Raw genomic sequence first — 22,871 nt, 5'->3', positions numbered from 1 at the left:
AATAAACTGATACACTTTGGGCAACAGTCTCAAAAGCTGCCTTTTTACGCCGGCATTTATTCCAGCAACAGTGTGAGCTCCTTAAAAATCAATCTTTTTAGCCTTCAGTCCCAGAGTTTTCCCTGATCCGCATTGTTCTCTCTGACAAAAGACAGGCATTGGAATTAGTCACAGCTATCCAAGCTATCAACACCTCAGGGCTTTCTCATCCAAATGACTCACCTTGAACTTTTTCTTTACATTTTCAGCCTCATTGTTTGTTCCCTGGTTGGAAATACGACAGCATACAAAAGCAATATGGGATGCAGAAATAAACAAGGTTAAGTGGTACAGTCAGTTCTTAATTTTGTTCTGTACCGAAGGCTGAGCTGATCATTGTAATTTTCATCTTTATCCTGGTTCATACTGCTCCTTTCTCTCTTTATCTGTAAAATGCAGGTTTGCAATTATCTGAAACATCATCAGGATTTCCTATATGGGAGAGCAGGTCCTTAATACAAGGACAAAGTATTTTTGCAGTGATTTGAGGGGAAGAAAAAATGCCAAAAGATGTGTGAATGTGCTTTCTTATGCATCAACAAAATCTTTTCAGTATGAACAAAATCCCCCAGAAAGTCTCCAAAATATTATTTGTAGCAGAAGTTAAGGTAATATAATTATATGGTTTACAAAAACTAAGAACTCCTGAGAGTTCTACCATCAGCGGTAACTAGGTTTTTTTCCAGTAAATAGAGTAAAATTCTCATTTCTGATTTTAACTTTGGATAATCTCAGCATTTGATCTGGCGATGTGTGCTTTTGATCTCATTTATTATTGAGCTATGGAAGAGAGTTGTGAACAACTCACACATTGCTTGAGCAGTCAAGCAGCAACAACGCTGGGCACCAGAGAACTTGCCAAGTATGCAAGGAGTTCTATTTTCAGGTACAAACACCAAATTTATGCCAAGATACATAGAAAGCTTGGTGCCAATACCTTTAGAGAATCTTAAGAGCTTTAGAAAGTGGATCCATGGGGAGGGACAGCTTTGATCTTGTTGATTTTGCTTAAAATACCTTTAAGAGAACTGGGGACCTGCTGCAGGCTGTGGGAGCTCTGCTAACAAGTTTTGGTGTAATCAGATTTTAATTTACTGTAATCAAGGCAAGGAAGGCTCTGTCCTTAGAAAAGCACTGAGTTAAACACCTTCAAAAGACAAGTTTAGAGGTCAGTGTTCAAAAATACGACAGAGACAAATGTTCTGACATTACAGTTCTTTATTTGTTTTTGAGTCCACGATCTATACAGGTATTTACAAGGCATGGAAATGGATAACAGCACAAAATACAATTGAGGTATAAGCTAAGAGCACAGTATGCCATGTTTCAATAAATATAATTCAAAATTTGTAAACTAAGTGACCAGATAGGTGCATCTTGTCTACTAAAACCATATAAAATATCTGTTAAATCTCACGTGAGGTAGAGGACAGTTTTGTGTGTCATGTGATGCAACCACAGCAACGCTGACAATAAGACTGTACATCATTGGCAAAGTATTGAAAATTGTTGAATGCACTGATCGTTTTTCACAGGCTTTTCCTATGGTTTCAGAATTGTCACTCAACCTGTTGCCTTGAGCTAACACGGACTCAGCTGTTTTGCAGCTACTTTCTGTCATCTGAGAGAATTATACTGGCATGTCAACAGGAATAAATATTTCAGAGAGTGAGGATGAAAACACAAAAAATGTTCTGTCAATCACAGAAAGCAACGTGATGGCAACGAAATATTTCAGACCAACTTTTTATTATTTCCTAGAATTTGTTTAAATACAGTACAGCTGTGCTTTCCTTTAAGTGAGGTATCTCTTAGAAGAAAAAAAATTCAATTGATATCGTTACACTTAATTAAATTTCAAATAGCAAAATTTTATACTGTGTTTGCTGTGCTTGATGAAGTGCTTAAAACTTATTTTTCAAGCATTTTTCAACTGAACCACTAACCCTGAAAAAAACAATTTGCTAAGTAATGGAGACACACTATAAAATCGTCGTGCAATTCGTAAGCAATAACTGCTTTCACAAAAGCTAAAAATAACTGCATTTTTTAAATAGATATATTCAGCAAATAGAAAATTCTACAAGCTTTCTGTAAAGAAAACCAATGAACACTCACACTACAAATGTAATGAGCAAAAAGAAAATTGAAATTTGCAGCTTTCTGCTGCTTACTAGCAATGGCTTAAATAAAATTACCAAAGTATTGCAAGCACAGATTAATAGGTAGGAGAAATTACCTCTTTTGTAGACTCCACCATGTTATAGAAAACTCTGTTGTGTGGATTAATTACACGAATTAAGTGCAGAAAAAATACAAAGTTGTTATCTTTACTGACAATCAAAATATATACTCTACAAACAAGTGAATTCTAGGAAGCTGACCACGACACCATTTCGAGGCCAACTTCCCAACTAATGCTAGGAAAGGTTTCCAAAAATTTCATAACACATTCTAGCTATCCCCTCCCCCAGTACAAAACAAGAATGTATGAATAAAACATTGTGACTTCTAAAATACAGGCCAAGACTTATTTTTCAGGCCACCAGTAGCTTTATGCTCCCACCCACTTTTCCTACATCACTAATTGCATTATGCCTTTACTATGTACAGATGGTTTTACACCTATGCTATCAATATATTAAATATAGAATAAAATTAGTTTAAGAATGTGAAACATAACTACATTCATCTAAATACTCCAACTGAATGATATGCTTTACAAAAACTAAAACACAGACTTAACTAAGTTTGGAGATTTAGATAAAATCTCTTTCATTGAGGGACACCTGGTTACACTGTGAGTGAGGTGTTTCCAGACTGCCAAAATTACAGGAGTTTTACCCTCTAAGCTCTCATATTTTATTGATTAAAGTATACAAAGCATGTTAAACTTCTCTTTTATAAAAGTATAGGAGCAAATTAGGTATTCACCCCCAATCCTACTTATTCCAAAAGGTGCACTAGGCAACTTCCATCTTGGTGTAGGTGTTTAAGAAAGCAACTTTCAAATTATAGACAATTTTAGGGCTTTGTTCTACAGGTTTCATGTCACAACTACCTGGGAAAATTAGTTCTTGCCTGAAAAGATCAGTAAGCAATGATTGAAGGCAAACCAAATAATACATAAAATGAGCATGCTATGACTAAAAGCAAAGACCTAATGACTGATTTAGTCTCTACCATTAAGTGTGCACTTAAGTGAGGGCCCTCAAGTGTGCATTCCAAGTTCCTATGTCAGGCTGTAAAATGAACCATTCAACAGAATTAGGATAAGGTAGCAAAAAAAAAGGTCAACATATATTTTTTTCTAAAACTTAAGAGCATTATTTACAATTTACTAAAAAACTATCTTTCAGAGACTGTGAGCACACAAAGGTCTATGGCACATTCATGTATACATTATTACTTAAAATCAGTATAAAATTAAGTCTACACATATGAAAATTGTTTATGTTACGTCAAGAGCCTGAAAGTAGTATTTAAGAATTTTAAGAGGATTACAATAATTTAAAATGCATTCTAACTTTAGATTAACTAAATGGAATATTTACAAAGCTACTTTTAAGGTCATTTTAATAAATGTTCCATTGGCTTTACCAGCCAGATGTTCAAAAATAAGTAGGAGGCCTTATCTGCAATTGGAATTGGTGAAACTTCCTATAGCTGCTGGAGTTCTTGCAACAGTGAAAATTTTGGTACAAAGGATGGCCACCTTTTCATTGGTGCAAAGGAAGGCCACAGCATTTCCAGAGCCTCCAGCAGTGACCCTAGTGCTGGCTGAGGCACAGCAACCTGGGCTGCACCAGCCCTCCACGGCCACTGCTGAACAACCACTGGCCAAGGGGAACATCTGAGCAGGACAAGGACACAGACAAGACCTGAATGGAAATGGAATATTCACCATCCTACTAAGAGAATAATCCCAGCAGGGTTCCAAACATCCCACAGCTCAGCTATGAATACTGTGGTGCACCAGGCACTGCAGCTGTGAGAACCCACAGCCTCAGCCTGCCCCACAACCCCAAGCAGCAGCACAAAGGAGCTCTCTCCATCCTTCAGCAGCAGCCAGGTGGGATTTCCCCATTCCCAGCTCATCCAGCACAGGCTCTGCCAATGCACTGCACAGCCTCCAGCTCTGCTCCCCAGCCATCCCACCTCCAGCCATGCCCCTGCCTGCTCTCCCTGTGCCACGGCTCTGGCGGCTGCACAACAAAACATCCCTGGTGTTTGTAAAGCGAGAGGTGCACACACAACCAGAAACATTCAGTCAGCACCTTTCCCTCCAAACCAAGCTGCAAAGACAGGCTTTTCCTTTTTAGTTTGTTTTTTTCCTTTTTTTTCCTTTTTTTTTGAAATTTTTGTTTCCTTTCCAAAGGAAAAAATTTGAGATGGGCGCTGAAGAAGAGAAAAATATAATCCTGGTACTCTTTTCCAGCAGGGGGTGGAACTAGATGATCTTTAAGATCCCTTCCAACCCAAACCATTCTATGATTCTCAACACTGACTTTTCTTTTTTTTAATCTAACTTGCTTTTACTTGTCAGTGTAAATATGACACAGAGCTCATAAACAAAATACAATTATTTTAAAAATCATCCTAATACTCTGTGTCATTTAATTTACCACTTCATTTCTCATTCAATTTAAAGATATGTGCAATTTTATCTTTCTCTGCAATATTCAGTCTTGTTATATCACTAACAGAGAAACAAAAAAGAACAGGAGTTTTCAGTTTTACTAGCTGAGGGGAAAAAAAAAAATCAGTGTAGGTTTTTAGTAGTGGTTTCATCCAAAATTAACTGAATTATTATGAGAATATTCAACTTAAGTACCTCAAAACCAGAAAGTAAAAGCACAAGTTAAAATTATGTCTTGAGACACTAGAACTACTAAAATATTCCTATCACTGACATGATCAGCTGACATCTGCCAGCTGTATCCAATTTTTTGGAGAGAAGTGCAAAAAAGTTTTTCTTCATCCAACTTTAGCCATGCATTTAACCCACTAGGAACCAGACTTCAGAAGTACTCAGACATTATATACATACATAAAACAGTAATTCTGTACAATTACACATTTCCCAATGTTATAGCTTAACAAACATGCTGTATTTTCTTAATTCATGGTAACCCTACCATGCCGTTCAAATACAGAGACTATCAAAATGATTTTTCAAAGTGCCATACCTCAGAATTTTATATTTTAAGCTATGATCACAATGTCAGTTAAGGCCTGTTCTATATGATGAAAGAAAAATCCACAAGTTGGCAAGAAGCTCAAAGTGTGGAGGCTTAGGGTACTGAAGAAATTAATACATATTCCTTAATAAATATTCTTTTTCTTGAAAGCGTTAATATCTGAAAAACAGTTAAGTAAAGCTTTCTCAGTTTCTAAAAGGAAAAGCCCCACCTTTAAGCCTTTTTTTTATGTTTCTTTCACATGTACTAGACAGAAAAAAAACAGAAGAAAGCTTGTGAATTTTTAACTTCCCAAGATTCCACTGTAATTGCAATTTTTTTTAAATTCACAAATCCAAAATGAAACAAAATAACCCCAACCCCTAATGTTTTCCAGCAGAGCAAGCAAGTGCTGGCTTTAACACTCCTTAGATTGATAATGAGCTGTTAATAGACAATACTGCAAAGATCAGCTGACTTCACACAATGAAATTATGGGAAAAACTCATGCTGGTAAATCACTTTTGATACTCAATCATCAATCAGTTGTGGCAATTTTGAGCTCTGCCTTACAGACAAAAAGCTGCCTTTAGTTTCCTCAGTTCAAGAATATTTAATTCTCACTGAAACCCAAACTATTTAAGACCTTGAAGAATTGAGGATATTTTCAATGTACTTTTATAACTGGATGTGCAATTGATAGCAAAATAAAGATACCCACATATGTTTTAACAGACAATGTTAAAAGGTGTAGAGTCCTTAAGACTGCATTAGAAATAGACAGAAACTGGTCACTCTAAATCAAGAGTTTTCTATTTTTCATTGTTTGAGAAAAACACCAGTACAAATCAATGCAGATTTTCATTGCTAGGAAAATCTAAAAATGTCTATCTCTATTTATTTATATCTATGTATATCTTCATCTGGACCTGTCTGGGAAATAGAAATCCATAGAGAACACTTTTCCTCAGCACACAAAAATTGTTCACAATCATTAAAACCAAAACACCCTGTTTGAAGGACACAGTCATGCTCCCTCTTCCAATTCCTATTTTCCTTTCCCACTTTTTGAAGATTTCAGGATCTGTAGCTTCAGTTCCTTTATCATCATCTCCAGCTTTTCCCGGGCCTCTCGTTCCTGTCTCAGTTCATCCTGGAGCTCCTGTCTATCTGCCTCTGCATGGTCCAACCTCTGCCTCAACTCTGCCAGCTGTGAAACACAAGAGACAAGAGGCAGAGTAAATTTTAGCAAATATCAAAGGGTCACAGGTGGCCACTCTATGCATTTCAATCCTCCAGAATGATGCAGTTACCAAGAATTGCGCACTTACCTGCTATGGCATTAGCAAACAATGTCAATGTGCAACGTTACATAAACATCATACTACAATTTAAAAAATGAGAAAATCTAATTTTTAAATCCATGTGAGTTGTAGCTATATGAACTGTCACACCAGACTGTCAATAACACACAGAATCTGCAGGGAAAAATTGTGATGATGTTTGCATTGGATGTGTCACAAATCCCAGAACAAACTGCATTTTTTCATTTCTCATGTCCAATTCCCTTACCTGATAAAATATTACTTCCTTATTTCAAAGCCTGAATGTATTTATAGAAGAAAAAAAATCATCAACACTGTCTTCAGATATTCCTTAGTATAAATGAAATATTCAGAAAATCTTGAACATAACCATCTGTGTGTGTATGTGTTCAAATTTAAACCTGAGTCCACACAAATGTTTTTGTGATACATTTTGTGTTTAAACACAGAAATTAAGTATTCTTTTCCTCTTTGGAATACAACAAGATTCAAACTTGCTAGAATGTCACCAAAATTATTTACAGTGACATCTGGAAACATCTTTTTAAGTTAAGTGGGAAAGTTACTTATTGCTTACAGTATAATACCAGCAGTTAAAACAGGGAGGAGACTGGAAAGCAGATATCCTCTCTCCCATTGATTCATGGGGTTATTTCTTACTAAAAGACCATCCAATTTATTTATAATTTATTGCAATTTAATTCAATCTAAAAAACCCATCTGCCTTTAGAATGATAGGTATCTATGTGACATGCATCATCACTCAGCATCCCTCCCACTGAGAATTAAGAAGACAACTCATGAGAAGGCAAGAGCAGGAACATACAGGGTGTTACTGGGGCTCACCAAGTGCTACAGAATGTACTGGGTGAAGGGATGGCTGTGCTGGTTTTACAGAAACACCACATTTCATCCCCACTTCTTCCATCAGAAATACTCCAGCAGTTCCTAGCCAACAACAGGCTGTTAATGCAAGTCCTGACTGCAGCACAAGCGATGCAGTGAAGTGCTGCAGTGCAACAGTGCCACTGCCTGCATGCTGCAACACGCCCCTGGCTTTCATTTCCAGCTCTAAGGAAAGGTTCCAGGACTGGTTATTCTGCCTTACTGTGGCTGGCAGGGTGAAGCAAGTATTTCAATAAAGAAGACAAAAAAGGGGACAAGACAGTGCATATTCAGACAGGCCTATGTCTGAATGGAGAAGACACTTTTAAGCAAGCTGCAAATACCAAATTCTTAATTCTGATTAATGCACAAGGATTCCTCCTAGTCCACAGTTCTCAGACAGAGAAGGCAGCCTGGGCAACTGCTTCAAGAACACGTCAGATTAAGGCTTTTTAAAAATGCTGTATACACAGCTTGGGGAAATTCTCTGTTCCCAAGACCTGTTTAACTCTGGTGCTTCTTGGAACCAGAATCTACTGCAAGATGTGATAAATGGAAAAAAAAATGTTCAAATTATACGTTGTGAATAGATCTAGCACAGAGGTAATAACAGAGTAAACTTTTACACAAGGAATGTACGTAGTTTTCAAAGTCTAACTTCAAAAGAAACACACAACCAATCTCCTTGGGGAACAATCCACAGTTTTCACCCTCCAAAGGGAGTAAGCTGCACAAGCCCTATAAAACATGCTGTACATGATGATCTCCATAAATTAGAACACGTTGTTACTTGCACTAACAGGGCTTGTACCAGATGTTTAGTAAATCAGGCCTTAGTCAGAGAGGATTATTTCTGGCAGCAAAGGCCAGGAATCAGTGGAGTGGGATGTCATGAAATTAAATTCATGAGAAGGATTTACGATGCGAGTCTCTGCCCTACTCACCAAAAATACCAAAACCTGTCTCTCAAGTAGGGCCTGTTTCTCAGTTTGAGTCAGTCTGAACAGGAAATATACACAGCTGTGAACAAAGGACCACAGAGCTTCACTGAACTCAAGTTTTAGATTTTGTTAATTTTCTTTAAAATGAGCCTGTTAAGATTAGTTTTTTGTGATGTGGTGCAAAATTAAAAAAAAATTAATCATAACTACAGCTGATTTTTAAAAGGGGCATTCCAAGGTTCCCTTTATCATTAATTATATTTTTTCCCATTGGAATAAACTCTAACATAAAGAAGCAATAGTAAAAGCTAAAAGCAAAGCGAGAGGAAAAAACAACTCCACAGGTTTTGACATATGAATCCAAGAGACAAGAATGAGATACACCAATATGATTTTAATTTCCAAGAAAACTCTTGGCCCAATGTTTTGGTAGAGCCCAGAAGGGTCTCAGCAGATACTGCAGAAGGTTCTACCATCAAGGAACATGAGGAGCAGCAAGGTATGCTGCTAATCTGACAAAAAGAAGGTTCCAAGGTTTGGATTTTTTTTTTTTAACATAAAATAATAATAATGTTTAAATCTGTATCACGGGCAATACATTAAAAACAGAATTTGTTTTAAATAAGGATGTAACAGACCTCATGGTTAAGTTTAATATTTCATCAATAATATCATATGTTTCTGTAAGTTACATTCTGCTTCAGTTTCAATCAAGGAACAGGACAATAAATATTGCTGTCCCTGACCTATTTTGGTATCTGTCTGTGGTGTCAGAACACACAGAGAAAATGAAACCTTCAGGTGGCTGAACAACTTCACAATTTCCTGAGACACTATACATGTTTTATTGAAATAAACCTTCCCTTCTCACCTGTGCTGCATATTCAGCTTCTTTATCTTTTTCCAGATTGGAGTCACAGCTACATTTTTGCTTCATCACTTGGTCCAGTTTCTTCTCTAAGTCCCTCTGCTCAAAATAAAATTCTTCCATTCTTTGTGCATGCTCTGCTTGCAAACATTCGAGTTCTTTTTGTAAGTTCTGCTGCTCTTCAGTCAGTTCCTTCATAGCTTTAGAGTTGCTTAACATTTCCACTTCCTGTAAAGAAAGATCAAGATCACATACTCCTTCCTCCTAACACCAGAAAAGTAAAAAAAGCCCTCAATTTAAAAGTGTTTCTGGAACCAATGAGTCAAAAAAGACCATTTGTAACTACCCATAACAACAGCCTGATAATGGTATTTATCTACTTATCACTGACAGCATGCAATCCTGTAACATGCATGTAATTTTAAAGAAATTACTTCCACTTTCAGGTACATGGAGCTTTCAGAAACAAATTTGCATTTCCAGCAGTGAAGCTCAGGAAGCAGAAGCACTGATTTACTAAAATATACTTTGAAGATGCAAGAGGTGTAGCACCATAAAACAAAATGAAGTGTTTGATTTCTTTGTCCACTGACATTTTGATATTTTTAAACTTGTATTTTTTTTAAACTTATCTATAAGCTTTAGCTCCAACAGCAGAACAAGTTTAAAGTAGTAGCTCTAGGGCCCTATCTGAGCTCCTGGATTCTGAGATTAACATTTAAATTAAAATAAAATAAACTAAAATATTAGTTCTGTTCCATGGATACAAGAAGCAAAGACACTATTTAACTGAATTCAGAAAACAGAAATGTCACAAATTAACACCAGCATCTAAAATAATCCATTATTAAAGAAAAGACTAAAAACAAAATCCCTAAAAGCACAGCTTAGCAAATGGGAATAGGAAAGTGGTGTTCTTTTTTATACAGGGCAATGATAAGACCATTCCTTAGAATACTGATATCTGCATCTTCAAAAACCTGAAAACTGAGAAATTTTAGAGCACACAGCAAAAGCAGGAGCTCCTTGGACCCAGCAGCTGCAAACTGAAGAGTCACCACTTATTAATGGGCTCAACACCCATGAGCATCAGAGATATTGAAAATTTGGTGTCTGGATTTAAGCTGAGGGGAAGATGATCTGTGTGCTCTGTGTTTCTGAATGATGCAATTTGGGATGCTGACTGTGGAGCCAGCTCCCTGCTGCCCAGGGGGAAATGCTCTCAGACTGCCACGGTACCATTTGGAGCTGCTGCTTCCTCCGCAGAATCGTGTTCAGCTTCTCCTGCTGCTTGATGTAGGTTTTCATGACTTCCTCCATGATCCTCCCCTTGTCATCCTCACAGCTGATGTCCTTCATGAGCGTGGGGGACAAGGTTCGTGCATCAGCAGCTCCCTCAGCACGGCCAGAGTCCCTGGTGATCTTGGAAGAAACGCGCTCAGGCTTTGCACCTCTCGCAGAACGAGCTGTCACGGGAGGGTCTACACAGGAAAAAACAGAACAATAATCACAGAAAGCTCAAATTCCAGAAAAAAATGCAAAGGAAACTGAGATTACAAATAGGTGGAGGGAATTTTTGGAAACCTGAAATGACATCACAAAATTCTAGCTCAGTGTAAAGCTTTCCAAAATTCCATGGTACAAAAATCAAAGCCTTCAATGTAATTTTCACTACTCACCTAAACGTTTATTTGGCTGCTCCACCCCAGTTTTCAAGTCAATTTTTTCCTGTTCTTCAAGAGAAAGCTCTGGATAGGAGGCAGGTTTTTTGTGCTTTCCACTACTGAGCTTCTTCTCTGACTGCCCAGGTGAGGATTTATTAACTTCTGAAGCTTTTACTGATGTTTTTGCAACATCCTTATATTGAGATGCAAGAGACACATTCGGGGCAACCACTTTATCACACATATAAAGGTAGTAACTGAAAAAACAGCAGAAGAGTAAAATTCATAGTGAAAGACATAATAAATGATGGCTGGTTGAGAGCAGTAAGTTTAACATGAGTTCAAACTGTGAAAGCATCAATGAAAAATAAGCACATCCTTTAAAATTTTTCCTATGCAAATGGAAAGCCTAACAACCCACTTAATCTCTACTGAGTAGATTATCTAGATAAGGTTTTGAACCTATCAAACAAGTAGATTTTTCAAACATGGCTGATTTTAAAAAATTACAGTAAAAAATATGAAGGCTTTATTTAAATGTAAAGAGTGAAATTAGAATGCCACTGAATCCAGACTCTCCAGCATTTTCATAATCCTTATGAGGATGGGAGGTGATCAGTGAAGTGGGAATGAGCACCTCACTTAAGTAACAAATCTGTGTTCTGACAGTCCTGGGGCACATCTGAGACCAATGCTGGACCTTCCTTCCCAGGTACACTGAGCTGCCCATTTGGATTTTCACAGCTCCTGGACCCCTGGGAGCATCCCTGTGTCCCACCTTCACCTCAGCCTAGTACAGAGGGAAGAGAGCCCCAGGTGTGCTCAGGTCAGTGCCAAGATCACCAAGTGCCACTGGAGCTCCATCTGATGTCTTCAACACTTCCCTTTCTCCAGGTTCTGAAGGAAGGCACTGGCAGAAACAACATGAGGGCCCATCACAGAAGTTCCTCCACTCCCTTCTTTGCGTGGGAACCAGTGTGATGTGTGTGCACCAAAAAGGGCCTGCTCTGACCCAAATTCAGGACCTGTGCAACCACAGGGGGTGAGGGCAAGGGGAGTATCAAGAAAAACCATTTCCTTCACTGCTGCAGGTGACAAACTGGATAAGGAGTCAAGGAAATGCACTTGGTCTCTAAAACCAGGAAACCAGCCCACAGACAATCCAGCTGCAGCCCTGTTCCACTGGGGAAGAAAGCCTTCAAACATCTCTTGGAAGTCTTTTCTGAAAGGAAATTAAGTTGTCCTCATGGTAAACAGGCCCTGTGCAGCTTTCCATATGTATGCATTGTGTTACAATATGAAAGATCAGAAGTTACCTCTGTCATTTCTACTAAGAAAGGGGAAAATTTAATTACATTTCAATTGTATTGCCTGCTGAAGAACACCTACAGGACACAGCTTGAGTCCTATACCAAGAAACACTCATAAGCAGTTCAGTAGTTTTTACACTAAGAAATACATAAAAATTTAGGGTTAAATCATTCCTGTGTGATACCTTAAGATTATTCCTAACTGTTCAGCAAATACATTTTTTTTCAGTTTGAATTATCCCTAAATAGTCAAAAGTATTTAATACTTGTCAGTGCTTACAGGTCTACACAGGAAACTCAGTTACCTGGGGTGGAAAAAGGAAGGTGGTTGAGGATCAGTTTCTGCTTCTTGCTTTATAACTGGATACCACTGTGGTAATTCCAGGTTCTGCTGTGGCTCTGCCTAAAGGAAAGAAAATAAATTGGTAATTGAAACATGGATACAGGTTATTTACATTTTCATAAAGACTCCTCAGAGAAATGGCATTTACACCATTAATACAGGTACACCAGAGAATCTGGGCACTGGGAAATGGGGTGTCTTTGGCAAAGATGCAGGGTGATGCAAGCCACAGAATTCTTTGATCTCCAATTTACCACCGTGGGCAAAAGTGCAATGAAATTAAAGAATAACTTCTTTACAGACCTATCTAAGAGTTGTGCTGAGTTTCCAAAACTCTTTTAAACAAGTCTGGGAGAAACAGAAAGCAGAAACTAGGATTCCCAAAAGGTTGGAGGAGCCTTTTGTAATAATGTGTTTATATAAAGCAAGCACCTGCCAGATACTTTATTTCAAAATTAAATGGAACAGTGTGCTGGTGTTCCAGGGACAGAACTTTCTTCAGTCATCACAAATTTTTATTACATAGTAGGCAATACTGCTCCCAGTAGCATGAAAATGCCATTCCCTTTGCAGTAGCAAACAAAATTTACTCAGGTGTATCAGAATATGTAATCTTAAAAACTTCTGTGTATTTTGCATTTGGAAAGCAATTCTTGTTCTGTGTCTCAATAAATGTTTTTGGAGGTACTCTTTACTCAAAATTCCTGGTGATACTTTGTGCTCCCCTGCGAAACTGCTCTTAATTTCAACTGAAAAGTGTCTCACCATAATATATTTATAATATTCTCATAGTTAAGAAATTGTTTGATAATTTCACTGTATTGGAACGGCCTTGGGACTGTTCCTTCTATCCCAGGTTTTATTGCAGTAGGCAGAACTACTGTTAGCCACAGTTTTAGCCACAAATCCAAAGCCCAGCACCATACAGGCTGCTACAAAGCCAACATCATTCCAGCCAGACCCAGTACCTCTGACAAGCTGCCCAATAAAGAAACAGCCCATAAAGCTAAAAAAGTTACATAATCCTGTACTGAAACCTTTAGGTAGTGTTCTAATATCTTCATAACTTCCTATGTGCTACATTATCAGAAAAGTTGGTATTTACACACCCTGGAATAAACCTTTAGAGAACCTTTTGAGCCCTGGCAGTGAGATCCCTGAGCCATGGTCTGCACAATCCAACAACCCTGACCCTGGCAGGGACCAAACCCCACCTGCCCCATCCTGACCAAAACTCCCACCCCAGGAAACTCAGCTCCCACAATGAAACTGAAATGCAACTGCACCCCTGCAGCTCCTCAAATCACTTCCAACACAGACAGAAAGGACGGAGGGCACAAGGAAGAGAGGCTCTGGAGTTGTAAATTCATAAAAAGGCTTTAAATAAAAAAGATTTGAATAATCTCTAGAAAAACGGCCTCATCCTGACACTTGCCAAGTTTTTTCTACTTACTCAGATCATTCCAATAATTTAAATAATCACATATAATCTACTAATACTGCAGCTAGTATGCAGTGATCTGATTTTAGCTTCAGATCACATTTGTCCATATTTCAGGACTCATATTTTAACATGCTTATATATTTACATAAGAAATTATCAGGTCATCTCTATTTTCAAATTACTAGGTCACATTTTTGCTTTTTCTTTTTTTTTACCTATTTTAAGTGGAAACTGAATTTACTGTCTACCCGTTAGTGTGAATCTTGCAAATGAATCTCATAGCATGCAATCAAATTTTTACTTAGGAAAGAAAATGAAATGTTGCCATAAATAAACGAAGTCTTTTTCTAACAGGATTCTTCCCTCACCGTTCAGGTAAATGAAATAAGGCATCTATTTATATATACATATGTCTATTTCATTACCCAACAATCTGCTTATTTTAGATGCTCTTAAGTAATTCTATAAACACAGTAAGTTGAATTGAATTACTTCTACTCAAACTGTTAAAAAGGGTTACATGAAAAATGACATATTTTTCTTCAAGGCTAGTTGGACAAAGCCGTTCTTTAAGGAAAAAAAATACAGGTAAGTAATGGTTTCAGTGTAAGCATGAAGCCAGTAGTTCTAGCAGAGATTGGATTTATAAAACCCCCACCCTGTGAGATTTCCCCCACACACTGTGACCAGCTCAAGGAATCAGCCTGAGAAGGAAGGCAAAGTTTTAGTGCAGAGATGACGAGAAACTGTCGCAAAGTCAAAGGGAACAAGGATCTGTCAGTGCAGGAATCAGCAGAGACTCGGTGACAGCTGTTCCATGAAGAGCAGGTGGATGTTGCACTGCAGCCTAGAACGCCACAGAAAATTGTGACAATCAAGCACACAGCTTACAGCTTTCTTGTTAGCACAAAGGACAGAAAGGAATTCATCTCAAGAGTACTTTGCTCTTAAAATATTGAAACAAAAGTGTATTTGCACTGTGAGGTGAATAAACTCAGAGTGAAATGCTAAGGAGAAAGGCAAAGCTTGGCATCCAGGATGCTCCACAGACTATGGGATTTAATTAATTCATTATTACTGGATGGGGAAAGACCTAGCCAAGGGCAACTGTTCTTCCTGGGTCCTCCAAGACAACCACAAAGGATGTGTCAGCATTTCTGACTGCTGACTCAGCAAAGGTGGTGAGGAGGTGACAGAACAGCAAACAGAACAACCTGCAAATAAATTCCCCTCGGAATGTAAGGATAGGGAATGTCTACGTGTTGTACCTGATACCTGTCCCACAACACAGAAATGAGGAAAAGAAGCTGTGGCTGCTCCATCCCTGGAGATGTTCAAGGTCAGGCTGGATGGAGCTGTGAGCAATCTGGAGGAAGGTGAACCTGTCCAGGCCAGGGGATGGAATGAGATGATTTTTAAGTCCCTTCTAACCTAAACCACTCTGTGATTCTATGAAAAGACAACTGAAGCAGCCTAAGCTCCCCCAGGACAAGGAAAGGGAAACTGTACTCCAGTACTGCCTTCTTACAGTTTTTCTTACTCTTTTCTACTTCCCAGATGAATATCCACAAGACAAAAAAAAGCTCCAAAACCTCCCTCACCACTGTACTTTGCTCAGGTTTCCACAGCTTCTGACTCTGGTTTCACACATTGCTTTGTAAGAAAGAACTACAGAGGTCTGCAACAGAAGACTGCAGAAAGTTTTACAATTTCATTTGCATCAGTCCAGTCCCAATTAGTGCCACTGTTCATTTCAGCTGGGTTTTTTTCATCTTTGCAGATGAAACTGAAAGATCTCATTATGTGAAATCTGCTGCAGTGGGGAGAAAAGCAGCATTTATAGGTGTGAATATGGAAGAATATTTCCACTGATGCACCTGCCATGCTGTAGTTCATTTCTTACACTGGCATTGCAAGAATAAAGACTGACATGTCTTGATCAGTTGAAAAGCAAAGTCTCTTTGCTAGGAGACTGCATCTTCAAATAATTCAGCATGTGGAAGCATGCCATACTGCAGACTTCCATGGGAATCTGCTGGTAAAATCTCTTCCTGCAGACTGGCACCACTGTAACAATACCTGTTACTACAGTCAGCCTTCCTGCAACACCAACTTTTCAGAAATTTGTGCTGAAAGGTGTCAGCTCATAGCACCCCTTTTTGGGCTCAACCATCTGTGCTGCTCTTGCTGCTATTTTGAAATCCACCACAAAACATCCAACAGGCAACATGGATTTATCAAACCAGCAGCCATCAAACAGACATAGAAACACTGAATGCACTGAAAAGAAACTGTCATGGGGCAGAAACCATTAAAAGCCTATTAAAGTTTACACCCCAAAATTGTGTTTTCTATGAATGGGAATATCTATGATATTAATGCTTCTTTGCTGCTTGTCCTATTATTTAAAGTAGAAGCTCTCCAAGGGACAAAAAAGCTCTGTATTTTGGAACCACAGCACAGACTTGCAGCAGTATTTTAGGAAAAAATAAGATGTCTATTATTAACTATTGTCAAGATACCGGCCCACAGCTCATTACTTGGGCTGCTTAAAACTCCCTCTTTTTGGCATATTTCACTGCACAAGTGGTTTAAACAGAAAGCTCTTGCTGAACAAGCAGACTTTGGGCTTCTAAATAGCCATTTAGCAAAGCACCACTACCCTGCACACAAGTCATGAGATGGGTGGCCAGCAAGCCAGGTTGCCATCCAGCCCACGTGTGCATGCTGGAGTACAAATAACAAATGAAGAATTCATTTGTAATACTTGATTTTCAAGCTCCTTTCTGCTTTGCTCAGCTGCTGCAGCACACGCTGCATAAACCTACTCAAAGGTCAAATGGGAGAACAAAAATTTTCACAACAGCCTGAATTTTCTAGAGTCTTTATACCTTAGGACAGAACAAGAACCAACAAAGCCAAGCCAGCTTGAATGGTGACTTGCAGCCCAAAGAGGAAAGAAATTAATGAGAAATGAGAAATGTTATTTCCATGGTGAAGCTCTCACAAATTTAACTTAGGTTTCATGTGACAAGTATTCCCACTTAGAAAAGCCAAGTAATGTGCTTCTAAAACAAGTATTTACATGTGAGCAGAAAGAGATCTGGGAATTTTACACCAGGTGAACTTACTTTGGACCGAGTTCTTTTCTGATTTTTCTCGCTGAATTTCTCCTTCATTTCCTCCAGGAGATGCTTCAGCTCCCTCTCCTCTGACGTGCCCAGGTATTTTTGGTTAATGTGCAGGTAGCAGTGCCACTTGGCCGACTCAAACCCCCAGTGGCAGGTCCTCTTGTCCGGGGATCTGTGTGAATGCATCACGAAGGTCTGGGGCGAGAACATCCCGTAGCATTCCAAGCACTGGATACAAGGGTCATCCGGGGCAAGGTAGAACTGAGGTGCAAACAACCCCTGGCACTTGCCCAGGCATTCGTGCTCCACTTCGAAGGCACTGCCAGTCTCTTTCAGCTGGGCCAAGGTGTTCTTGCCAGGGAGGAAGCTGCCGCTCTGGGGGAAGGTGCGAGGGCGCAGTAAAGCATTGCATAGTCTCTGAGCGTCCGTCAGCGTGATGAGCCCACAGGACGGAGCGTTGAACGGAAGAATTCCCAAAACCTTCAGAATGTGAAGCTGGTCAGAAGTGCACCTGGAGCAGTAGATATAGAGCTCATCACACACCGTGTTGATCTGCTGCAAGGAGAAGTCTCGGAGCACCGAATTCAACACTTGAGGCAGGCAAAGTCTTTTTTCTCCTCCGACTTTAAAACAAGAGATGGATTCCCCCTCCAGCAGGGTCTGCGTGAGTTCCGTGGAGCTGTCTGGGGGGATGAGCAGCGGACCAGAGAGGATTTGTGGTGATGGGAGAGGCAGGAAGACAGTGGGTGACATACTTTCCTGGGAACAGCGAGCTGAAAAAGCTGCAGGTCCACCCAGTGAACTCTGGCTGCTCAGGTGGAACTGTGCCAACGTGTGTTTCAAACCTGGATTTAAACTCAAAGGCTCAGATAGTGAAGCACTGTTTGGCTTGGTGGTTTCCCCATCAGCCTCCACCGGAGTTTCGTCATAGTCATCCAGGTTTTCCTTCTTTATTGTTGGCAATTTATTTATTACTACCTGTACTTTGTTATTTACATGCATTTCTGTCATTGCTTTTTTCAGTGGAGGACTCCCATCCTCTTGGATCCTGCTCCTTTTTTGGTCTGAAACCAGACCTAGAGGGAAGTTTATCTGTGGGCTTTCCATTGCTAAACACTGAGCTTTAATTAAGCCAGTCTTGAATGTGCATTTTCTTGCTTTTTCATATAAAAAATAGTTTCACGTGATCTTGGATTACCTCAGGTACACCAAGCTGCATGCTCCTTTCATTAAAACATTACTTCTTCAGCCTCCAACAGTAAAAATTGTAACCCATTTTGCATGTAATACCATAAAATTTCTAATGGAGAGGTTACACTGTTTTCTCAGTTATTTGTTCAATTTTATAATATAAAAAGCCCAATGCAATATGTATAGAAAAGGTTCTCTTCATACCCTAGCCACTACTTCACACAGTAGTCTTGTCCAGCAATTTAGTAAAAAATGATGCACTGATGCATGTTCATCTTCAATCGTTTTTTTTCCTTTAAAAAATATACTGTCTTTTCAAATAAGTCTCTATTTAAATATTAAAATAGAAAAACGGGCTCAGTTAGAAGAACGTCAATCTTAACGAAACTGATCCAAAACGTAGTTTAAGTTGTGTGAAAATTTTATTCAGCACTTTCAGCTCCCAGAGATCAAACACAATCTTAAGGGCTTGCTTTATTGTGCTGCCAGCTTTATGATTTCACCACCACGACTGTGACAGCTACTATGGCAGCTCACAAATAAATCCTGAAATTAAAGGCTGATCCAGCTCGACGGCAAAAACTAAACGTCCCTAGAGAGTCACCTTTCGCCCAGATGTCACTGGCGTGTGTCAGAATTTTCCCAGCCCAAGTTATTAGCAATAGAGGTGAGATCCAGGCCATGGGCTGAATGCATGCCGTGTGCTAGCACAGAGTTCTGCCCGTCCTTCCTGATAACCTGTGAAAGAGAGAGAGGCCATCACAAGCAATCCCAGGGTCTGCTCTGTACCTACAGGGGCTTCAAGACAGCTGGAGAGGGACTTTTGACAAGGGCAAAAGTGTGACAGGAGTCACAGGACAAGTGGGAATGGCTTTAAACAGAGAGAGGGAAGGTTTTGATTCGATAGAAGGAAGAAATTATTCCCTGTGATAGCAGCAGTCAGGTACTGGCACAGGTTGCCCAGGGAAGTTGTGGCTGCCCCATCCCTGGAAGCGTCCAAGGCCAGGTTGGACAGGAGCAGGGGACAGGACAGGCTGGAGCAGCCTGGGACAGTGGAAGGCGTTCCTGCCCATGGCGGGGGAGGCCGGACTGAGATGGGCTTTAGGGCCCCCTGCCACCCAAACCAGAGGCAGGGTGCGTTTCCCAGGGACTCGCGGAACACCGGGACAAGCCCCGACCGACGGGCGACACCGCCGGGGGAGGGGGCGGTCCGGAGCGGCTCTGCCGGCGTGCACGCCCGAAAGGACGGGGCACCAGCCGCCCCCCAGCCGGGCACCGACCCCCGGCCCCGCAGCCCCTCCCGGGACGCCGCCGCTCCCTCCCGCGCCGTGACTCACCCGGCGCCGCCGGCCCCGCTCCGGGCACGGCTCAGCCCTTCCCCCTCCCGCCGCGGGAAACCCGGCCCGGCCTCTGCCCCCGCTGCCCGCGGGGGAAGCGCAGGAAGATGAATAAAAATTAAAATAAATAAATAATATAATATAATATAGTATGCGTTTAAAAGTGAATGTACGTGGAAAAGTGTTGTTTCTGCCCGGCTGCCCCTCAGCCCGCCCGGTCAGAGCCTGCCCCCGCGCCGCCCTGTCGCCGTTCCCCCGTCGGCGGCCGAGAGGGGCCGGCTGAGGGACAGGGATGGAGCGGCAGCTGGGGCGGGGGAGGCAGAGCGGCCATGGCAGAAGGGGAAAGCCGGGCGGGAGGAGGGCCAGGCGCTGTCGGGTGTGTCGCTCGCCTGAGGCGCGACGGCGGCGGCGGGCAGAGGCCGCCAGCGAGGGGCCCTCCGTGACTGTCCCTCAGTGGCTGTCCCGCAAAGGGGATCCCTCACTGACTGTCCCTCACTGACTGTCCCTCAGTGACTGTCCCTCAGTGGCTGTCCCGCAAAGGGGATCCCTCACTGACTGTCCCTCACTGACTGTCCCTCGGTGACTGTCCCGCAAAGGGGATCCCTCACTGACTGTCCCTCAGTGACTGTCCCGCAAAGGGGATCCCTCACTGACTGTCCCTCACTGACTGTCCCTCAGTGACTGTCCCGCAAAGGGGATCCCTCACTGACTGTCCCTCAGAGAAGGTCGCTCAATGAGAGTCCTTGAGTGACTGTCCCTCCAAGAGCATCCCTCGGCAAGGGTCTCGTAGTGACTGTCCCCCCACGAGGGAGGGCAGTGCTCTGGCACCCCGCTGCTGGGGACGGGGAAGGCGGGTCAGTGTGAGGGTGCCTGTCCCCGAAGTGTCACAGACCGCTCCCTCCAGCCACGGGCTCGCGGGAGGTGTTTTGGGAAGCGAAATTATCAAACCGCGGAGAGGAGGGGAAGATGCTCTTCAGGGACGGCTTAGTCGCTGTACAGCTCGTTCGTGTATTACAAGTTTCTTCTGCCTGCAAGAAGCCCAAAGCTTTTCAGTTTACATCTCTGCGAAGACAGCGCTTCAGCTGGGATTACGGCGCGATCCAATTTGCCGTTTCCTTTCATCCCACACAGTTACATATTTTGATGCGAGTACAAAAGCACAGCGCATGAAAGTGGGGCAGTTGTACAAGCACCAGGCACCGCTTAGCACCGGGCAGCGCTGCCGGGATCCCTAATGCCGTCCCAGGAGGATTATGGCACGGCCACAGAACGCTGCTGGTCTGCTGGGAGAGGCGCTTGGTGCTCTTTACTCCTTGATTTCGCACCTTTGGTATGCTCAGGTTTCCTCCGGGCTGGCTCGCTGGTGGAGAGGCCCTTGAGCATCACTGCAAAGCTGCTTCAGGAGTCACCTCTTAGCTCGCACTTCAACCACCTCATCAGGTGCACTATCTGCAACAATATCTACAAGAGCTTGGGATCTGAGTGATCTTTAAGGCCTCTTCTAACCCAAATCATCAGGGTTTTATAGAAAAGTAACAAATTTTGCAAAGAATACTAACACTGACTACTTATTTATTAAGCAAATATAAGGGCTGCTTAAAAGCCACAACAATAGGGCAGAATTAAACAAGATTTCTGAATCCATCAGCTTTTGCAGCTGATTCTGAAAGATATGAACCTATGAGCGAATTGTCTAGACATTACAGACATTCCTGTCTGCTTCACCCCTTGGACTTTATTACCTGATTTAAAAAAAAAAAAAAAAAGTCTCTTCAAACACTAATCAGTGAAATGCACTATGTCATAATCCTTTTCGAATTTACTGAAGAAAATGTAGCATCTAACATTGGAGCTGGACTGATCAATGTCTGTGAGGAAGGCAACATATGTAGGCAGATATTCCATCTTTTATTAGACCTCCTGATGTCATGGAAGCTTAGGATTCAGTGGCATTGTTTAATTTGTTGGGGTTTTTTTCAGGTTCTGCAGCAGAAATGTTCCATTTCAGGTAACAAATCTTGGTAACTATTGTGCTGTAATGATAGTGTTGCTATAGAGCTACAATAATCAGGCGATGGAAGACAAAGTTTGTAGGTAGAGAATTGTCTAAAAAAAGGTGTTAGCTCTGCCTACAGCTTCTGCTGTGGACTGTGAAAAGCAGTTCTGAAGACACTGTGCAACTAAAACCTGAGTTACAGACCTCTGCAGCTGGCAATAAAGTGCACTAATAGCACAGGAGGAATCTTGCTTTGATTAATAAAGTGTCTGAATTTTCAAGAAGTGCTGAGGCTCTGGGGAAGCTCACAAACTTCCCTGATACACAGTCCCTGAAGATACACAATTTAACTACAAACTATGCCCTGGAGAGCACAATTTAACTGTGAACAAAGATGCGCATTTTCTTCTCTGATGAGATTATACTGTGCTTTTTAAAGAAAAAAAAAATCACTTTGGAAGTCATGTTTAATAGTAAGTTGTAACAGTTCAGACTCTTAGCTAATCTGTCATGTGAGGTTTCACTCTTGTAAAATAGATATCCTATTACAGGTTGTGTTTTAAGCACAAAAAGTTGATAGATTTTGCAGACACCACATCCTGCAGGACAAGTCACAGTGGGAACAGTGCACAAAACACTTCAGCTCCTGAAGTACTTGAACAATTCCTCTGATGTAAGAGGAGTATGAGCCCAGACACTTCACTCATCCTTAGAAGTCCAATGTGGACACAAGAGATTCCTGGTTCTATTTATACCTGAAAAAGCCACCTCCTACCAAAGCTGCACAAACCTGGGATGTAGATGCTGCTCTGCCTTCAATTATTGGTGATTAAATCGTAAGAGTTCACCTTTCAAGTATTCAGTCCAGATCCCTTTATTATAAGCAGAAAAAAAAAATTAAAAAAGCCTATGAGGGATCTCTTTGCAAAAAAAAAAAAAGCAAGATATGGTAAAATCATTTTTTTCTCAAAGGGGCTCCAATGCCTACCTTCTCTCTTCCCAGGAAAACATCATTATTCTGTGGTCAGCTGCAGACACCTCTGTTGCTTCAACGCCTTACACCATCCACGCTGGAGGGAGGCCGCTCGCTTAGCACTTACCAAGCGTATGTACAGATTATCCAAGCTATTAGCTTCCTCCACGGAGTGCCTCAGCATAAACAATTGCTCAGACTGAGGCGAGAGCAGCTGGGCACCCAACTGAACAGAAACAGGGAG

At 41.2% G+C, this 22,871-nt stretch overlaps 1 protein-coding gene across 1 annotated transcript; it reads right to left on the bottom strand.

The window, feature by feature from the left end:
- Positions 1-1,247: 1,247 nt before the first annotated feature.
- SKIL (SKI like proto-oncogene) lies at positions 1,248-19,687 on the bottom strand. Its single transcript, XM_039713696.1, has 6 exons — positions 17,131-19,687; positions 12,518-12,615; positions 10,918-11,159; positions 10,478-10,719; positions 9,242-9,466; positions 1,248-6,429 (listed from the first exon to the last, which is right to left on the bottom strand). The coding sequence occupies exons 1-6, from the start codon at positions 18,235-18,237 to the stop codon at positions 6,268-6,270; spliced, it is 2,076 nt and encodes a 691-aa protein (XP_039569630.1). The 5' UTR covers positions 18,238-19,687; the 3' UTR covers positions 1,248-6,267.
- Between the last annotated feature and the right edge of the window lie 3,184 nt (positions 19,688-22,871).

The sequence above is a fragment of the Passer montanus genome, unplaced genomic scaffold (assembly GCF_014805655.1).
Source record: "Passer montanus isolate IOZ18808 unplaced genomic scaffold, ASM1480565v1 scaffold29, whole genome shotgun sequence".
Lineage (NCBI taxonomy): Eukaryota > Metazoa > Chordata > Aves > Passeriformes > Passeridae > Passer > Passer montanus.
This window is presented reverse-complemented; position numbering and strand designations above follow the sequence as displayed.

Coding starts and splice junctions, on each gene's coding strand:
- SKIL (XM_039713696.1), bottom strand. CDS start 18,237: ATGGAAAGCCCACAGATAAACTTCCCTCTAGGTCTGGTTTCAGACCAA. Junction 12,616..17,130: donor AGAAAAGAACTCGGTCCAAA/GTAAGTTCACCT, acceptor TCTTTCCTTTAG/GCAGAGCCACAGCAGAACCT. Junction 9,467..10,477: donor GGAAGCAGCAGCTCCAAATG/GTACCGTGGCAG, acceptor CTTTCTTTACAG/GAAGTGGAAATGTTAAGCAA.